We start from the raw sequence: 17824 nt of genomic DNA, 5'->3' as shown, positions 1-17824 counted from the left end.
CTGGTGCCTTATTTGCCGATTTCCCAGACTCTAGAACCGGGGCACTTGCTCCACACGAGGAAGGAAGGAATGACGTCGCAGGAGGAGAAGTCACCCAGGAGGACACGCCACGCCGGCCGTGGACCTCGGAGGGGCTCGGTCTCCTGGATATTTTCCTGATTATTCAGAAGATTGTAAGTCAGGCCCCTCGTGCATCCACTCAGGCAGGAAGGACAGGAGAGGCTCCGTCCCAGGGTGGAGGCGGGGAGGGGGGCGCCGGGCCGGACGGTGAGCTCCCCGGGGAGGATGTGGGGCTGGTGAGCAGCACGGGGTCGGGGGTCATAAAAGTGCTTTACAACTGGGTTGTGATGGCAACTGCACGGGGTACACATTTGTCAAAACTATAAAAAGGGGTAATTTTTGCTATATGTAAACACTACCTAAAATGTTTTTTGATAAAAGAAAAAAACACAGAAGCAAGCACCACAGCCACGATGGGTACGCTGGGCTTCATTTTATAATCCTCTCTACTTACATATGTGTTTGAAATTTTCCAATATTAAAAAGCAAACAAACAGGAGCCGGTCCCCGCGCGCGGTGCGCTTCCCTGAGCTGTGGGACGTGCACCCGGGACTCGGCTCAGACACATGCAAAACAAACAAACGAACAAACAAACAAAAAACCTAAGATCCCTGGTCTGCTCAGAACCCTCTCACGGCCCCTCCTGGCTCAGAATAAAAGCTGAAGACGCCACATGGCCTCAGTTCTTTAAATCCACCCCAGGGTCTTTGCACTGGCTGTTCCCTCTGCCTGGACCAGGCTCCCTCACCTCCTTCAAGTCTTTCATTAAAAAAGCTCGGTCTGTAGAGGTCTGTCCTCGATACCCCCTCTGAAACCTCTCCAAAGGCACCTCCTCCCCTCTCCCCCACTGAGTCTCCCTGGGCCCTTGTCTCAGTGAGACGGACCACGGATTTATTTCCTTCTTGGTGCCTCTCCCTCCCCTAGAATGTCAGCTCCTGAAGGGCAAGGACTTTGGTCTGTTTGTTCACTGGGTGCCCCTAGAATAGTGACTGGCACATAGTAGGTGCTCAATAAATATTTGCTAAATGAATTAATGGCTGACTGAATAAATGATACCCTATATACAATACATGGGACCCGGTCTCTGTGTGGCCCCACCAAGCCTTGGCCATTGGGGCTTTCATGACCCAGGGCCCATCTCCCCAGGACTGCTGGGACCCAGCTTTGCTTTCTAACTTTGGGTGGGGGTGGTCACAGGTTCATTCAGGAGCCCCTCCCCAAGGCTCCTCCGTGACCAGCATGCTTTGGGGTTGAAAGATAGAGGCAAGTCCTTTCAACTCTGTAAAGACTGATTGCTTGCTTTATTCTTTGACTGATCCGCTGCCTGTTCCACAAAGGATTTCCGCAAGGTTTAAAGACCCCAACAAGATAATAGACATTTAAAACTAGGACAGAAAGAAGGGAATCAAAAACAGGGAGGATCCTGGGCGCTTATGGTGGGCCTGGTGTGCCCTCGGCCCTGCCAGGAATCTCCCCTGGGCCCAGGAGGGCTGCGGAGCTTCGATGAGGGCCTTCCAAGGCAGGTGATGCTTGCACAGCAGCGCATGCCAAGGCCCAGCATGGGAAACAGCAGAGCCAGTTGATGGAATTTCCAGAAACTTGTTCTGGCTTCCCCACACCGCTCAAGTTCTTTGGAGACAAAGAAATCACCTGAGACACACACAAGGTTACGTCTTGCTCAGGATTGCAGCCAGCCCTGACTCAGCTCAAGTCAAGACCCCCTCTGACCCCAGGATCCTTTTTTATCTCCTTGTATGTGGTGACTCACTCCTCAGCCTTGTTTCGTTTCCAAACTCTGTGACACAATACACACTTTTTTTTTTTTTAATCTGCTAGGATAGGATATTCTCAATAAATATGTCTGACAAAGGACTAATAACCAGACAATAAAAAAAACTCCAAAAAAAAAAAAAAAACCTTAAACAGGCACTTCACAAAAGTAGGTATCCAAACGGTCGAGGAGTGGATGAAAAAGGTTCAACGTCATGGGCCATCTGGTGAAAGCAAACAAGCCAGTGAGCGATGACTTCACACTCATCAGATGGCTAGAACTAAAAGGACTGACAGCACCAAACATAACTCTCAAAATTGTTGGCAGGAGTGTAAAAATGGTACAACCACTTTGGAAAAAGGCCTGGCAAGTCCTCATAAAACTCCAGGTACACTGACTGTAAGACGCAGCCACCTGCAAGGAACACCATGTTCAAGAATGTCCACAGTACGTTTACTCATAACAGTCAAAATCCAGAAACAACCCAAACGCCCATCAACAGCAGGCGGATAAATTGTGGAATATGTATACAATGGAATACTATTCAGTGATGAAAAAGATACAACCACAAGGATTAACCTCACACATAAAATGTTGAAAAAAAGAAACTGGACCCTGAAAGCGCATACTATATGATGCTGTTTACATGAAGTTCTAGGAAAAGCAAATTAGTCAAGGGTTGGGGCACTGGCTGGAAGGGGGAAACACAAGGGTCGGGTATCTGGTATTGGGCAGTGGTCACGTGGGAGTGACGTCATGCTTACGCCTTCGTTAACGAACTAGTAAAACTTGCAGTCACCTGACTCGGTGGGCTGCTTCTGATCTGAGCAAAGCTGGGGTGGGGGAGGGGTTGTCCAGTCCCCTTTCAAAAAAGTAGTCTGGTCCTCACACCCCCCAGTCCTGTGTGTCCTCAAGCAAGTCCCTGGCCCTCTCGGGACTCAGTCCCCCCGCCCGCCCGCCCCCCCTCGAGTGGCTCCAGGGATCTCCAAGGTGCTTCCCGCGCTGCTGCCTCTGGGGTAGAGGTGGCATTATCACCGGATCCAAAGCAAGCAAGGTGACCTCGCAGGTCTCCCCGGGCCCCTGTCCTCCCGGTGACAAGGGGTTAAGCGCACCTACTTCCCAGGCTTCGCCGGGGGTTTGCTGAGCGCAGGCACACAGCAAGCGCTTAATAAGTGGTGGCTGCGAGGAACTTCCCTGCTGGCGCAGTGGTTGAGAATCTGCCTGCCAATGCAGGGGACACGGGTTCGAGCCCTGGTCTGGGAAGATCCCACATGCCGCGGAGCAACTAAGCCCGTGCACTACAACTACTGAGCCTGTGCTCTAGAGCCCGTGAGCCACAACTACTGAGCCTGTGAGCCACAACTACTGAAGCCCGCGTGCCTAGAGCCCATGCTCCGCAGCAAGAGAAGCCACCGCAATGAGAAACCCGCGCACCCCAAAAGTAGCCCCCGCTCGCCACAACTAGAGAAAGCCCGCGGGCAGCAACGAAGACCCAACGCAGCCAAAACTAAATAAATTTTAAAAAAGCAAGTGGTGGCTGCGAGGGGACGGTGAGAATTGCCCTACAGGTCGTCACGTGTCTTTGAGAAGGGGTCCGTGGGGGCCCCAGAGTCTCCTGCCGGCTGAGGCCAGAGGCCCAAGAGCCCTGGCGCGAAGCTGTGAGCGGCGCGGCGCCTTTAAGAGCCAAACGGAATGCACCAAAACAGAGCGGCCGCGCGCTCACTGGCCGCGCGCTGCACGTGACCGCACAGCTGATTTCCTGCCCCCCCCTTTTTGTTGCTGCCGCCGCCGAGTGTCAGTTTCTGCGCCGCCGCCTGCGGTCGGCCCACGGCGTGGGTCCGCGCGCCTCTCGCGGATTCCGCCGCGCGCCCGCAGCCCGGGTCCCAGCGCCCATGGCGCACTCGCCGGCCGCCGTGCCGCCGGGCGCGCCGGAGCAGGGCTGCCCCATCCGCGTGGAGCACGACCGTAGGCGCCGCCAGTTCACCGTCCGGCTTAACGGTAACGCGGGGCCCGGCCCGCCCCCGCCTTTTGTCTGCGCGCCGCGGGGCTGGGGGCGCACTCGCGGACCGGGTGGAGGCGGGCTACCGGGAGAGTCGAGCCCGCGCCGGGCGCCCGGGGTGGAGAGGGCCCCGGGGAGGCGGAGGCAGGCGCCGGGCAGCTCCGATCCCGCCTCGGCCCCGGGGAACCCGCACCTGCTCGGCCTGGCTGTTTTCCGGGCTGCTGCCGAGGTCCTGGGGAGCGTGGTGAGCCACCACCTCCCCTTTCTCCGGTGTTCAATGGCTTCTGGCTGCCCCTGGGAACCTTAGCTTGAATGCACCAAGGGGATTGGAAGAATCCTCTGGGCCGACCCGGGGCTGACAGACAGAGGGGCTTCTGCCTGGGAGGGGCGGGGGGTGTGGAGGGATGGTGTCGCCATCAGACCCCAGAGGCTCTGGGACTTTGGCTAAGTTGCCTCATCTCTGTGCGCGCCAGTTTCTCCGTCTCTACAATGGGGTTAACACCAGCGCATAACTCCTGACTGGTGGTAAGGACCAGATGCCCCAGTAAGAGTAAGGTTCAGAACAGCGCCTGCGGCAGGTAGTAAATGTTGGTGAGCATTGACTGGGCATTATTATTATTATTAATTATTATTATTTTGGCGAAGAGGCGCAGCATGCGGGATCTTAGTTCCCTCACCAGGGATTGAACGCGTGCCCCCTGAAGTGGAGGCACTGGAAGTGCGGAGTCTTAACCACTGGACCGCCAGGAAAGTCCCTGGGCATTACTTTTTAAAGCAGAAGCAAAGTGAAGTCCTCATTTCCTGTAAAGAAAGGTTCCACCACTTACTAGCCCACACTCCCTCCGCCTAAGAGGTCTGGGGATGGAAAGTGGAATTATGAAATGGAGGAGTGAACTTTCATCCCTGTGTCCCACCCCTTCTGCCTTAATAACTTTTTCTTCCCTCCCAGCTGGGCCCCCTGTGGCAGTGTCCAAGCTGGAAGGGCCCTTATGGGCCGCTGTGCCCATTTGTGAGGAGGGAAGAGAAAGGCTTCCTGAGGTGGGGGGGATGTGCAGAGCCCGGATGGGGTCCTACCTGGGCCCACTCCTCCCACCTGCACTTGGACGCCCGGGAGGGGCTGGGGCCTGGAGCTCGGACCGTCCTCAGACTCCCCCTTTGGGCTGTGCTGTGCATTGAGCTGGGCCCAGCACATCGCTGTCACAACACCCTTGTGACCTGGGCATCACCACCGCAGCTCAGGGGAGTAAGCCGAGGCCGGCGCAGGGGAGGAGCGCAGGCCAGAACTCAAACACGTGTCTTTCCACCTGGAGGCATGTCCTTCCGCCGCCGTGCTGCCCGCAGTGGCCCGGCTGGCTGGCTGGCTGGCCGTGACTCTCCGGGCCCCGCTGCTCTCGTTGGACAAGGCCCCATGGCTTTTCAAATCCTCTTTTTGAGGCTCCAGAGAGGCCTTAGATTCCTTTGGGGGGGCTCAGGAGACCCTAGACACTCAGAGGAAGAAGAAAAAGGGAATGTTTGGGGTTTTCCTTCTTTCTTTCCCTAGTGAGTACAGCCAAAGGACACCCCTCTAGACTCGGCTGTGGTCAGAGCTGGACGTGACCAGCCGTCTTTCTAAACTTGCCCCTCTGTTGCCTGCTGCTCGGATGGCTAACTGCAAAGTGGACCGGGGTCCCCAGCCAAGCCCGGGAGTAGCTCCTCGCCCGCCCGCGAGGCGGGGGCTGTGCAGCCGGGCCGGACCTGGTCTGGGTGTATATGGGGGGCGGGGAGTCATCTGTGCCCAAGCCCCCACCCCGCCCCAGCTAGGGAGGGGAACGGCCTGCCGTGGTGTCTCCTGACCTGCAGGCAGGCCCCGGAGGCCAGCTCACTGCGCCCGCCCGGTGAGAGATGTGGACACTGAGGCCGAGAGGCAGAGCGGCCCTGGGGCTCCAGGTGCGGGTGTGTACCGGCCATCCCCTGGCAGAGCTGGGCTGATGCACCTCCAGCGGGCTCCAGGTCTGGGGAGGGAAGAGGTTTGAGCGGCTGTGTGCATTCAGTCCTCAGGAGGCCCCACGCACGCAGAGTCGTGCCTTTATCGTCAGCCTTGTTGGTGGGCGGTGGCGGCGTTGTCCGAACTGCTCTGCCCATTTTACAGAGGAGGAAGCTGAGGCAGGGGAAGTGACTGACGTGCCCAGGGGCTCACACCTTGGAGGCAGAAGAACTAGGATTCATTCCACAAGTGCTTATTGAACACCTACTGTGTGTTGCGAAACGTTGTTGTAGGTGCTGGGGGCTCCTGGGACCGACCGTCTGGGGGTCAGTGGACGATAAAGTGTAGAGCGCCCTAGAGAGCAAGACTGGTGAGAAATAAGGTCGGGTGTCAGGAGAGGGCTCTTCTTTGTTTGTTTGTTTGTTTATTTCGGCTGCGCTGAGCGTCATGTGGGATCTTAGTTCCCCCACCAGGGAGCGAATCCGTGGCCCCTGCATTGGAAGCGCAGAGTCTTAACCACTGGACCGCCAGGGAAGTCCCAAGGGCTGTTGTTTAGAGTCAGGTGTCTGGGAGGGCCGCCCTGCGAAGGAGGCAAGGAAGGGAGCTACGGTGGGAAGGGCACTCCACGTGGAAGGGGCGGCAAGTGCAAAGGCCCTAGGATGCCTGGTGTGTATTGGGAGCAGCAGGGACGGGAGGACGGAGAGGCTGCATAGCAGAGGACGTCAAGAGGTCTTGGGGGCAGGTGGTGCGGGGCCGTGGAAGGCATTGTGAGGACTTGGCCTTGACTCCGGGTGAGGTGGGTGCCTGGGAGGGTCCTGAGCAGTGGGCGGGTGGGATGTCCTGGGCTCCCTCTGGCTGCTCTGGGGCAAGACAGGAGCAAGGATGGCTACTGCTCTGGAGCAGGCGGTGTGAGAGGAGGGGAGAAATCCCAGCTCCTGGATGGTTGTTGAAAGAAGCGTGGTTGGGTCTTGCTGATGTGGGCTGTGAGAGAACGCAGGTGCCCAGGCTTGTCTGGTCCCCAGATCCAGGGTCTGAAAAGCTAGCTTGTATCACCAGTGGGGTGAAAGCGCAAAGCCAGAACTGAGCTCCCACCCCTGGGCGGCCCCACCCTTGGCCTTTGCTTTCCCCTCCCAGCCAGTGCCGAGTGTCCCACTTGCTCCAAGAAGGGTCATTTGGGGGTCCTGGAACCCAGCGCCTTCCACATCCTCCCCAGCCCCCACTTTGCAGATGGGAAGACTGAGGCCCTGGGCAGCAGAGGCCTCCTACATTCGGATCCCAGTTCCCGGGCAGGAGGCCCCTGCCCGAGACACGTTGTGCCCCCAGGGCACCCTCATGCCCTTCGCGTCCTGGGATGCATGCTAGAGCGGGTCCCTGGGCAGGGTGCCTGGGGGGGGGATGGGACCAGCTGGGCCTGTGGGTGGGCTTCCTGGGCGGCCCCCAGGGTCTGCCCTCTCACGCTTCCCAGCTCTGAGCCACCAGCACGTGGCCCCTGCCCACACCAGGCTCTGCAGGTGGAGATGCACAGAGAAGCCAGGCGGCGCCGCCCGCACTGGGCTCCCTCGCCCACTTGTCCTGGGCCAGCTACCTCCCAGAGGGCGCAGAGGGCCTGGCTTCTGGCTTTGCCTCTGCCTCAGCCTCATCGTCTGTATAACAGGCGTTTTGATCTGCTGGGCCTGCTCTCGGAACTGGTGCAGGCAGGGCGGAGACCGAGGGAAGGGCTCCTCATTTGCCAAGTTGCTTTAACTTTTCTAAAAACCAGTCACAGCCCATGATCTCGACGCGACTCTCAGGCCCAGGAGGGACGTAGTGGTTGTCCCAGACCTGGTGAGGTCTGAGGTCTCCTGGCAGAGCTGGGACTGGAAGCCGGGGCCCTGGCTGGCTCCGTGGCCCGCAGGTGGCAAGTACTGGCCCAGCCCAGAGAAGGGCCTGGGGTCCAGCCAGGCTGCCATGAGCGGAGACTGTGGGATCCACGGACCCAGATGCCGGGGATGGGGTGGCCGTGGTGCCCAGGGGGGCAGGTCAGGGGGGTCTCTGGCGGGAGGCGCCAGGCAGAGGGAGCACCCGACTGAGGCTGGGTGGACGTGAGGGGCCACGAGGAGGCCCCTGAGCAGAGGACGGACAGGATGTGACTCGGCTTCCACGGGGGAGGTGCAGGGGCCGGCGGAGGTATGAAGTGGCCAGATTCCGGGCATGTTTTGAAAGCTGTGCCCACAGGCCTGCCAGAGGTCAGAGCAGAGGCTGAGAGACGTATGAGAAGGGCCTCGGGGGGTGGCCGTCTCCAGGCAGCGTGGGACAGTTGGGGCTGGGTGGCCTCTGCGGTCACCCTGAGGCCCAGGTGTTGCAGGGCTGTCCGCTGGCGTCTGGCTCCTCCGCAGCCCGGGGAGGTGTGGGGCGGGGAGAGGGGTCAGCGTCGCGCCCTTTCCCTCACACGCAGCCCACGTCCGCCCCGCGGCCCGATGCCCTTCTGCTCCTCTCGGCCGCAAGACCCGGGGTCCCCAGACAGCTCCACACGTGCCGAGCTGCGCGATAGCCTCTCAGAGCCTCGGTTTCCCTGTTTGTCGACGGGGCTGTGAGAACCCTGCCCATTTTGTAAGGTTCTCGTGAGGATTGGTGTGCGCAGGGGCTGAGTGCGCCCCACCGGTGTGCGCTGCAGCTGTCCTGTCCTGGTGTCCCCAAGGGCGTGGGGTCGGGCTCCAGGGAGGTACCGGGCGTGCAGGAGCCATGAGCCAGCCTCCAACTCCTGCTGTGCGTCTGGCCCAGAGAACAGCAGGAGTTTGTGGGGCAGGTATTTCTTGGGCATCTGCCCCGGGCTGGGCACTGGGGATGTGGTGGTGACCGAGCCCCTGGGACCACCAGGAGCTGGCGGGGTGGGAGGGGCAGAGAACCCCCCAGGCCATCGTGGGATCTGGTCCATCTGTGGCCCCAGTGGTCACACAGGAATGCTGACGGAGGCGATGGGTGAGAGAGTAAACAGGGACCGGGAGCAGGCCGACAAGGGCTCCAGAAACCCCACCCCCCTCTCCGCAGGGCTGGCCACAGTGCAGAAGCGGAGGTCTGCTCAGTGCCTGTGAAGCCCCCGACGTGGCCTGCTCCCCTGCGTAAACATTCGCCTCGGGGCCTTTGCGCTGGCTGTGCCCTCTGCCCACCCCTCCCCTGCTCTTCCCTCAGACGTCTCCTGCTCCCCAGTTACCCCTCAGCTCAGAGGTTTCCTCCTGGGAGGTCTCCCCTGACTACCCTGGCTAAATGCCCGTCTCCCCTGGCCCAGATTATTTTTTCCTTCATACACTTGAAACTTCCTGAAATAGTAACCCATGGAGTTGTCCTCAGCTCCTGAAACAGTGTCTGGGGCTCAGTGAACTTTTGTCAAGGGGAACAGGTGGCCAGATGGGTGGATGGGATGCCTGGGCAGGTAGATGGGCAGGCAGATGGGGGCCAGATGGGTGGATGGGTTTGTGGTTGGATGGACAGACAGGCGGATGAGGAACTGAAGACTTTGGTTGGAGGAACTCCAGTTAAATGTTTTTCCAGCAGGAAACCAGGGTGGACCAGAGCTCCAGGCCTGAGAGGGCATGAAGGCCAGCTTGCTCTGCCTCCCGTGCCTGGCGTGGCTGTCCTGTGTGCCCTCCTCCTGCCCTTCCCCAGGGTCCGGTGGGCGGTCCTGCTCTCTTGTCTCTTCTGGCTCTGGTTTAGTTGGCGCCTTGCTGAGCTCTGCTCTTCATCCAGCGCTGGGCCTGGGGCTCCCAGACCCTCGGGCAGGTGCTCCGCTGGGGATGCAGAGAGCTGGGCTTTGGGGGGCGCCGGGGGCCCTGGGATGCTGGCTGGAGGGTAGCAGGAAAGGCCCACGCGGGGCTCGGTGTGTTCGGGCGCTGTTCTAAGCATTTTACGGAAATTGCCTCATTTAACCCTCCACACACTCTAATGAGGAACGTTCTGTTACATCCATACTTTATGGACGCGGAACTGAGGCGCAGAGAGGCTGTTCCAGACCCAGCTCCCCAGCCGGGCTCCAAACGCCTGCGCCTCCAAGGCCCAGGCCTCCGTGCCGGCTCGGGCCTCACCCGCCCACCACCCTCCCCACAGGGTGTCACGACCGGGCTGTCCTGCTCTACGAGTACGTGGGCAAGCGGATTGTGGACCTGCAGCACACGGAGGTCCCCGACGCCTACCGCGGGCGCGGCATCGCCAAGCACCTGGCCAAGGTAGGGGCGTGGGGGCTGCCCCCCACTCAGAGGAGACCACGCCCCGGGGGCCGGGCCCCGCCCTCCCGGGGCTGCGGCTGCCTCGCCCCCCTTCCCCTCCTCTCGGGCCGGGCCTCGGGCCCCCCCCCCACCACCACACGCACACACCTGCCTGGTGCCGGGAGCTCACTGCCGGGACCCCGTGTCTGGTGCTCCATGAACCCTTGCTGAACAGGTGGACAGACAGACATTGGAGTGACTTGGCTCTTGCCCCTGCATCCCCAGCCGCTAGGAGAGCAGCTTGGGCTACAAGGGGCTTTGACCTGGAGCAGAGCTCGGCCTTGCGTTCCCCTGACGGCTGCTGGGGCCCAGCCCCTCCCCCTGCTGCCCCGCTGCTCCCTCCGCCCCCTCCCCCCTGGCCCGGGCGGGGGACAGGTGTCTTTCAGCAGCAGCTCGAGCTGGTCTGTGGGCCCACCCCGTTACAAGCGAGGAACCCAGAGTTGCTACCTGGGTAACAGGAGAAGGGATCTGCCAGGGGTGAGGGCGCTTATCTGCAAAATGGGAGAAGAGCCTGGAATCCTGTCACTAGAGGCTCTCGGGTTGAAACCCGGGGTCAGGTGTGGGCCACTGGGGGGGGGGTGGGGCCGGACGGTCAGACGGCCGACCAGGAGCCCAGGCGCCTAGTCGGCCCTCGGCCTTTGTCATCAGACCCTCCAGCTACACCCAGACTGTGCTGTACTGTTTCAGCAAGCGTTCATTGTGCACCAGTGTGTGCAGGGCACTGGGGCAGGGAGGTCACCAGACCCACCAGGACGACAACTGCACGCTGACACCCCCGCCCCCGGCTGCTGCTCTTGGGATCCCTGTGAAAACTGAGTGACCTCTGCCAGGGGCGGAGGGAGCCCCGGGCGCCCTGACGCAGCCCATAGGGGAGGCTCCTGAAGGAGCATCCAGTGAAGAATTAGCGGAGGAGTTTGGTGGGCACCCCGGCTCGCTGTGGAGACGGGCGGGCGGGGTTCTCCCGGGGCGGATCCGATCCTGGCCCCTCTCTTCCCTGCCTTGTTCCTCCGGCAATTCACCAGAGCTTCCTGCCCCGGCTTCCCGACTGTAACGGCGGTGGTGGCAGCACCCCTGGCTCCATCGCAGACCCGAGGGAAAGCCCGGGGCCTGAGGGGCTGGGCCTCTGAGCCGAGGTGCCGCTGGGGGCCCTGACCGCTCTTCTCTCTGCCCGGCTGCCAGGCCGCTCTGGACTTCGTAGTGGAGGAGGACCTGAGGGCCCATGTCACGTGCTGGTACATCCAGAAGTTCGTCAAGGAAAACCCCCTGCCGCAGTACCTGGAGCGCCTGCAGCCGTAGCCCCGGCCCCGCGGGGCCCGAGCCCGCCCACCGGACCCTCCCTCCGGGCCTCGCCCCGGCCTCTGCGTGCTCTCAGGAACCCTGGTCCCCACGGGGACAGACTCAGAGTTATTTTTGTAAGGACGCTCATCTGTGGCCATGGTCCAGCTGCCGTGGCGAACGGGGCCCGGCTGTTCCTGCTCTGCAGACACCGTGAGGGCCCGCAGTCAGGACTGGAACGCGGACAGGGGCGTCCCTCTGGCCTTTCTGGGTCCCACCTGCTGCTCCCCGCTCCGTGATGGGCAGGGGGGCTGATCTGGGGCCCTGCCAACATGCCCAGGCCGGGTCCTCTGCGCAGATGAGTAGCCACGAGGAACCTTGTATGCCAACTGCTGGGGGCGTAGGGCCAAGCGCGCATGCGCGCACACGTCTCCTTACTCCTTGCAACGCCCCCACAGCTCTCCAAGAGGCAGGCCCCCCGTGGCTGCCCTCCCCCTTCCAGCCCGAGTATCTTGGGGATCCCCACCCCTCGCTGTGGCTGAGCTTTCTCAGAGAGGGCCCTTCAGAGCTGGGGTGGGAGGGAGAAAACCGTCCTCCACGAACCATCCGCACCACCCAAGAGGAAGAAGCAGTTCTGCAGAGGGATTTCCTGTGCAGCCGCCAGACATCGGAGCGTCTTTGCCTTCCTGCGAGCTCGTGGCCCGTCAGGAGTCCTGGGGCCCCGCCCGGACCGGCCTTCCTGGGAACAGCCTGGGGAGCAAGCACCCCAGCACCCTTTGTCCTGTGGGGCCAGCCTTTCTGGGGGCTTCCTCTTGGGGGCTGGTTAGGGCTCAGTGTACCAGCCTCCTCTGCCGTGCTCCCCACAAGGGCTGAATCCACGCCTGCTCTTCTGTGGGGCTGGAGGGGAGCCCAGGAGTCCGGTCCCTCTGGGGCTGAGACGTGAGTGACGTGGCCCCTCCAGGCCTCTGGCTAGGGTGGGCTGGTTGCCCCCGTGACGCCTCCCTTGCCTGACCTCGGCAGGCATTAGCCTGTGTTCTCTTTCCACTCGTCCGCTCCAGTGTTGCACCAAGCCCCACTCCTCCACTGCAGTGGCCTGGGGCCCCCAAACACCTGTGCACAAATGCCTTCTCACCTGGTGGCGGGAACATCTCCGTCTGCGTGCCTGAAGGCCTGGCAGCCCCAGAGTCACCGTCCTCAGCATCCCCCACTCTTCGCAGGTCCCAGCCCCCAGGTCCCAGCCCCCCTCTGGCCTCCAGGAATTCCTGAGAGGGCCAAGGGCACCCACCGCACTCCCAGCTCCGTTTGCAAAGGGCTTTTGGGGGAGTCAGGGAGGCTCCTGAGCTACTCTACTGTGCTGGCAGGAGGTGGGCTCGGCTGCTGGGTCCCCTCCGAGCCCGGGGGTGTCCCCTTCCCGGTGCAGCATAAGGAAAGAGTGGGTTGTAGGCCTGAGAGTGGACTGACGGGCAGCCCAGGCTCTGAGCCATTTCCCTCTCCAGCACCACCCCCTCCCCGTCCACACATCCCTCCCCAAGTTCAAGCACAGACTCCGTCATGAGAACTTCTCTCCAGTAGCTCAGCGAGCTGGTGCTGATCCCTCTGCAGCCTTTGGGGCAAGGTGGCCCCGTTCCAGGAGGCGCTGTCCATGGGAGGGTGTCGCAGCGGTGGCGCAGGGGACCCCAGGGCAAGCAGCTTGTGGAGGAGCGGAGGGCTGGGTGGCACCAGGGCTCGCCAACCCCCGGCCCAGCCTGCACCTGTGTTCTAACAGCAGGTGACTCTGGTGCCCAGCCGGCACACAGACAAAACACTTAGTACTTGAACCAGGGGATGTGCGGGGTCTCCAGGGCCCCTGCAGCGCTGGACCCAGGGACAGCTTGTCCCCAGTTTCTGCAGGTGCGACCCGGGCCTCCTTGCCTCGGGCTGCCTTAAAGTGCCGCTGCTCCCGCTAGAGCCCTCGGCGGCAGCAACGGCCAACTCTCCCAGGTCGGGCCGGGTCCGCTGCAGACCCCTGCCCCGGAGCCCCAGCCCCCTCTGCCAGCATGCCCAACCCCATCCCGCCGTGGCTGGCCGCCCCCCCCACCCCACCCCGGTGCTACCCTGACTGACTGGCATCCCAGCCTCGGCCCCCAACCCCACCCATCCCGGGACACCTGGGGAACTCTTGCTCAGGAGGCAGGTCACGTGGGCCAGTTTGTGTGCCACTGGCAGGGCAGGGGGACACTCAAGAGACCCACCCAGGCCCCCCAGGCAGATCACCCCCGAGGCCCCGTGCCCTCCTGCCACAGCTGACTTTGTGGGTCTCTCTTTCTCGCCCGGTCGAGACAGGTGGTCACTCACGTGCCTTTCCCACTCAGGACCTGCTGCAGGTGGCGTCTGGGCCAGGGCTGGTGTCCAGACGGATTGCATGACGTACATTTCAATAAAAGGTGTGACCCAGTGCAGCTCCAGGACTGCTTCTGGAAGGGCAGGGGCACTCCCCCACCCCCCACCCCTGCCTCTGCCCCACCCCCATGACAGTTGGGGTCCACCCAGGTGTGTGTGTGGGGGGGGGAGCCCTCAGGTGTGAGGGAGGAGTAAGAGGGCAGACCTGGCAGGTGCTCTGCGTTCCCGCCTCCTAACTGGTGGCAGGGGAAGCAAGGCTCTGAGAGGCACAGGTGGCGTCAGGATCTGGGGGCTTTGCCGGCCCGGCCCGTGCCTCCTCCCAGGTACGGGCCCCTCTGAGGCCACAGTCATGCCCCGGGCACTGGCTCCCCTCGCTGGGAGCAGCTGGACGGGGTGACCAGGAAGAGGCCGTCAGGTCACATCAGCTGCTGCTCTTAGCCCTGTCCCTCTCTCCCCAGGAAGCCTTCCCTTGGAGCTCCTGGCCCAGGGGGCACAGGCCAGGGGCAAGCGTGACTCAGAACACAGACGATGGAGAGCCTCCGGCATGGTGTCCGGAGCCTGAGGACTCCCGGATGGGGCGTGTTCCTCTAGGTCCACCTGGCGGGGGGGGGGGGGGGCGGGGGTCACATCTCTGCCCCGACGGAGAGGAAGGGGCTCTGCGGTCACCAGGTCGCCAGCCCTCCATCGTGGCCAGCTCAGCTCCCACAGCAGCTCCGTGAGACACCAGGTATTGGGAACCAGAGGCTGGGGGCGGGGGGAGGGGTCACAAGGCTGCAGGAAGGCGAGGGGACCAGGACCCACGCCCAGTTCCTGCCCCTCCACGTCCACATCCCGTGGCGGAGACTTCACAGGGCAATTCCCGGGGACACCCCCAGCAACTGCCCTGCAGCAGCCTGGGGCCTAGCAGTTAAAACCCAAGTTACCGTCTACCCTGAACCAGAATGAAACGGCGGGGCAGGGACAGGACAGACCCAGTAAAGGTCCTACCGGGAGGAGGGAGGGCAGGAGCCGGCAGCCGGGGCAGGAGTCGTGGGTGCTGAGTGACCCCTGCCCACCCAGCCCTCCTCATCCTGCTTCCCCGTGGCCACCTCTCAGGAGTCGTCGGCACACTTTTCCGCGGCTCTTTCCCGACCACGTGGGTGTGACTAGGCTTTCCTCTGAGCAGCAACTCGGGGGCCCCTGTCCCCCTCCAGCCTGCAGAGTCCCCATCCCCAAAGCCAACCACATCCAGCTGTGGAACGGGCAGGACGGGGCCCAGGGCCCCCTCAGGTCCCCAGCACTGCTGCAGGGCAGGCTGGGGGTGAGTTCCAGCCATACAAACAAGGAGCCTGCGTTCTGAGGCCTGGATGGGGAGAGAGGAAAACGCACCCGGACTGGGATCTGGATTGGGGGAGGGCTCTTTGCTCACAGCATGGGGCAGGGTCCCCTCAAGGCAGCCTGGCTGGCCAGGCGGTCCCGGGAGGTTCAAAGCCTGGAGTTAGATGGCAGGACAGCATGCAGCCTTCGGGTAAAAGAAAGCAGTTTCTTTTTTTTTTTAATTGAGGTATAGGTGATGTACAATAGTAAATAAGTTTCAGGTGTTCACGATAGTGATTCAGCCAGCCTGCCCAGCACCTCCACAGACAATGCCCTGTATTAAATCCCTTCTGTTCGAAATACCTCGGGTGGATTTCTTTTCCTAATTAGACACTAATATAGATGAAACTAGCCCCATTTTACAGTTGAGAAAAGTGACATTCAAAGAGAGGAAACGACTAACCAAAGGCAAACCCAGTACCTCTCCTCTGTCACCCTGGTCCCATTACTGGGTCACAATGCTGTCCCCAGCTCTTCCTTGCACACTCTTCATCCAGGCCCCATGCAGATGCCACCTCTTGAAAAGACCTCTAGCCAGGTGTCATCTCCGAGTCATCTATTACATCATCCTGCTTAGTTTCTTGTCAGTATTTATCATTCACTGAAAATACTTAGTTACTTAGTTGTTTATTCCACTGGACTGGAAACTCCATGAGACCAGGACGTGTTTGTCTTACTAAATGCTGTGCCTCTGGTGCCTGAGAGTACCTGGTACTGACTGTGCACGCAATTATTTGCTATAAAGATGAATGAAAAGAGTAGTAAGGGAAGTGGCAGAGATTTCCGAGCACCAGCTAGGACCCACCTTTCCTGCTGGCTGCTTCTCTGCCAGCAATCAGGGCTCTCTGGGGGCCCACAGGAATTTCAACTCCCACCATTCAGGTTGTGCCCTCAGTGGGAGCTCAGTTACTACACGCTGAGGGAGTCAACCTGCCCATGAATCTTCCAGAAGGTGTCTGTGCACTAGCAGTGATGAACAGGTGACATTCTGGGTGTCTCCACTCAAGTCAGCAGACTTCACCCTAAAAAGACCTCTTTTAGGGTGGCAGATGGCCTGTTAGAAGTTAAGTGCAAGAGCAGGGAGATGGGGAGATGGTCCCAGGCCCACAGTTGCTTGAGCACTTTCCTCTGTGCACCAGATCCTGGCCTGACCCTTCCTGAGAGACACCATAGCCTAGCGAAATCTCGGCAACCAGACAGCTTGGGCTCAAATCCTGGCGCATGACTTTAGCGAGTCACTCAGGTAGGTCCTCCTCATTTGCAAAATGAGAATGTGGATAAAAACAGTATCACTTTCACAGGGCTGTTGTGAAGATTTAAGAGTTAATCACTTAAAATAATTAGAACAGGGCTTGGCCTGACTTAAATGTCAGTTGATTGTTACCTTGTGTGCTGTTCTGAGTTCCTACAGGTGTCACCTTGTGTAATACTCATACTGGTCCTCTGAGGAGAGGTGCTAGTATCATGCCCAGGTTACACACTGGGAGGCTGAGAAACAGAGGTTATACAAGCAGCCCCAGATCCAGATCCATGCTTCAAACCCAACTGTTGTAGAATCCCTAGAAACCCTCTGAATCAGCAAACTGGTCCAGAGAAAACAGAATGATCACAAGGCGAGATGGTCATCGTTCGGAGGTCTCTAGCAGTGCCGCACACTGTTACCTGGAGGCGGGATCGTGACCCAACAGGAAGAGCACGTACTGCTGAAGGATGGTTGGCAGGGAGAGAAAGGCATTTTAGGCACAGCATGGACCGTCTGGGGACCTCCGAACCCTCCGAATCTGCTAACCTGGCTCTGGTTAGGGAAGGGCGGCAGCTGAAGCTGGAGAGGGGGGCAACCTCCACATTATGGAGGGGCTTCTGGGTTGCGTTAAGGAGCTTGAGCTGCATCTTGTAGGTACTGAGGGCCCGTGACAGATATTAAGACTATTGTAGACTGTGAGCCGGAAGGAAATCCTGAGGAATCCTCAACGATGGGAGCCGCATCTACACCCAACAGCCCTCGGGCCCTGGTTCGCCCGGCTACGCCAGACCCAGGGGCTGAGAGCAGGCGCCGTGCTTCTCCCCTCTCTGAACACGGAGCTGATTTCGGCATGAGAGTTGCTCAAATGCTTATGGGACCAATTAATATGTCTAGCAACGCTGTCGGTCGGAAGCAGGGGAGGGACTACAAGTTCAGAGCTGCGAGGGGTCCCCCGGATCAGCCCCTGCTCGGAGGCGACAGGGGGCAGGAGTCACTGGGCTCCGTCCGCCCTCCCGACTCGGCAGGGTCCAGGCAGGGCTCCCGCCGGCGGGGTGAGGGGCTAGCACCCGCCTTCGAAGACGCCCGAGTGCGGGGCTGTGTCCTCGCCACCACGGCCGGACGAGGGTGCGACGTGCGCGGGGCCCTGTCTCTCCCAGCAGTCATCACAGGTTAAATTCTCCCCTTTCTCCGCTTCCAGACACTCTCTGCCAACAGCCTGCCAGCAGGGACCCCCCCTGGCGGCGGGAACCGCGTCCGTCTCGCCTCCCGAGAATTTGGGGGATGAGCGAGAGTGGCCCCTCAGTGACCTCGGCGGTCGAAGCTCTCGAAGCGCAGGAGGCCTAGCGGCGGCTAGTCCGGAAGTGGGCCCTCAGCTCCTCCTGTCTGGGCCCGCGTTTCCCAGGCGGCCTCGGGGTGGGCTTCCGGCGCGCAGTGTATTGTGGACCTTATAGTCCCACGTGGCCCGATCCCCAGCCGGCGCGCCGTCCGGGGCGGCGGCCGGACTACAACTCCCTCCCGCCCGCGCGGTGTCGCGAGGCCG

At 60.9% G+C, this 17824-nt stretch overlaps 1 protein-coding gene across 1 annotated transcript; it reads left to right on the top strand.

Annotated features, from left to right (window-relative positions):
• Positions 1-3642: 3642 nt before the first annotated feature.
• Positions 3643-13739, top strand: NATD1 (N-acetyltransferase domain containing 1). Its single transcript, XM_068531550.1, has 3 exons — positions 3643-3829; positions 9874-9992; positions 11211-13739. Exons 1-3 carry the CDS (start codon positions 3724-3726, stop codon positions 11325-11327), a joined length of 342 nt encoding a protein of 113 aa, XP_068387651.1. The 5' UTR covers positions 3643-3723; the 3' UTR covers positions 11328-13739.
• Positions 13740-17824: the final 4085 nt, after the last annotated feature.

This window comes from Eschrichtius robustus, chromosome 20 (genome assembly GCF_028021215.1).
Source record: "Eschrichtius robustus isolate mEscRob2 chromosome 20, mEscRob2.pri, whole genome shotgun sequence".
NCBI classification, from domain to species: Eukaryota; Metazoa; Chordata; class Mammalia; order Artiodactyla; family Eschrichtiidae; genus Eschrichtius; species Eschrichtius robustus.
The sequence above is the reverse complement of the archived record's forward strand: the minus strand, read 5'-3'. Positions and strand labels throughout refer to the sequence as shown.

What these genes read in the sequence shown, in the direction of transcription:
- NATD1 (XM_068531550.1), top strand. Translation starts at nt 3,724, where the DNA reads ATGGCGCACTCGCCGGCCGCCGTGCCGCCGGGCGCGCCGGAGCAGGGC. An exon ending in GTTCACCGTCCGGCTTAACG is followed by an intron (nt 3,830 to 9,873) that starts GTAACGCGGGGC and finishes CCCTCCCCACAG; the next exon opens with GGTGTCACGACCGGGCTGTC. An exon ending in TCGCCAAGCACCTGGCCAAG is followed by an intron (nt 9,993 to 11,210) that starts GTAGGGGCGTGG and finishes CCCGGCTGCCAG; the next exon opens with GCCGCTCTGGACTTCGTAGT.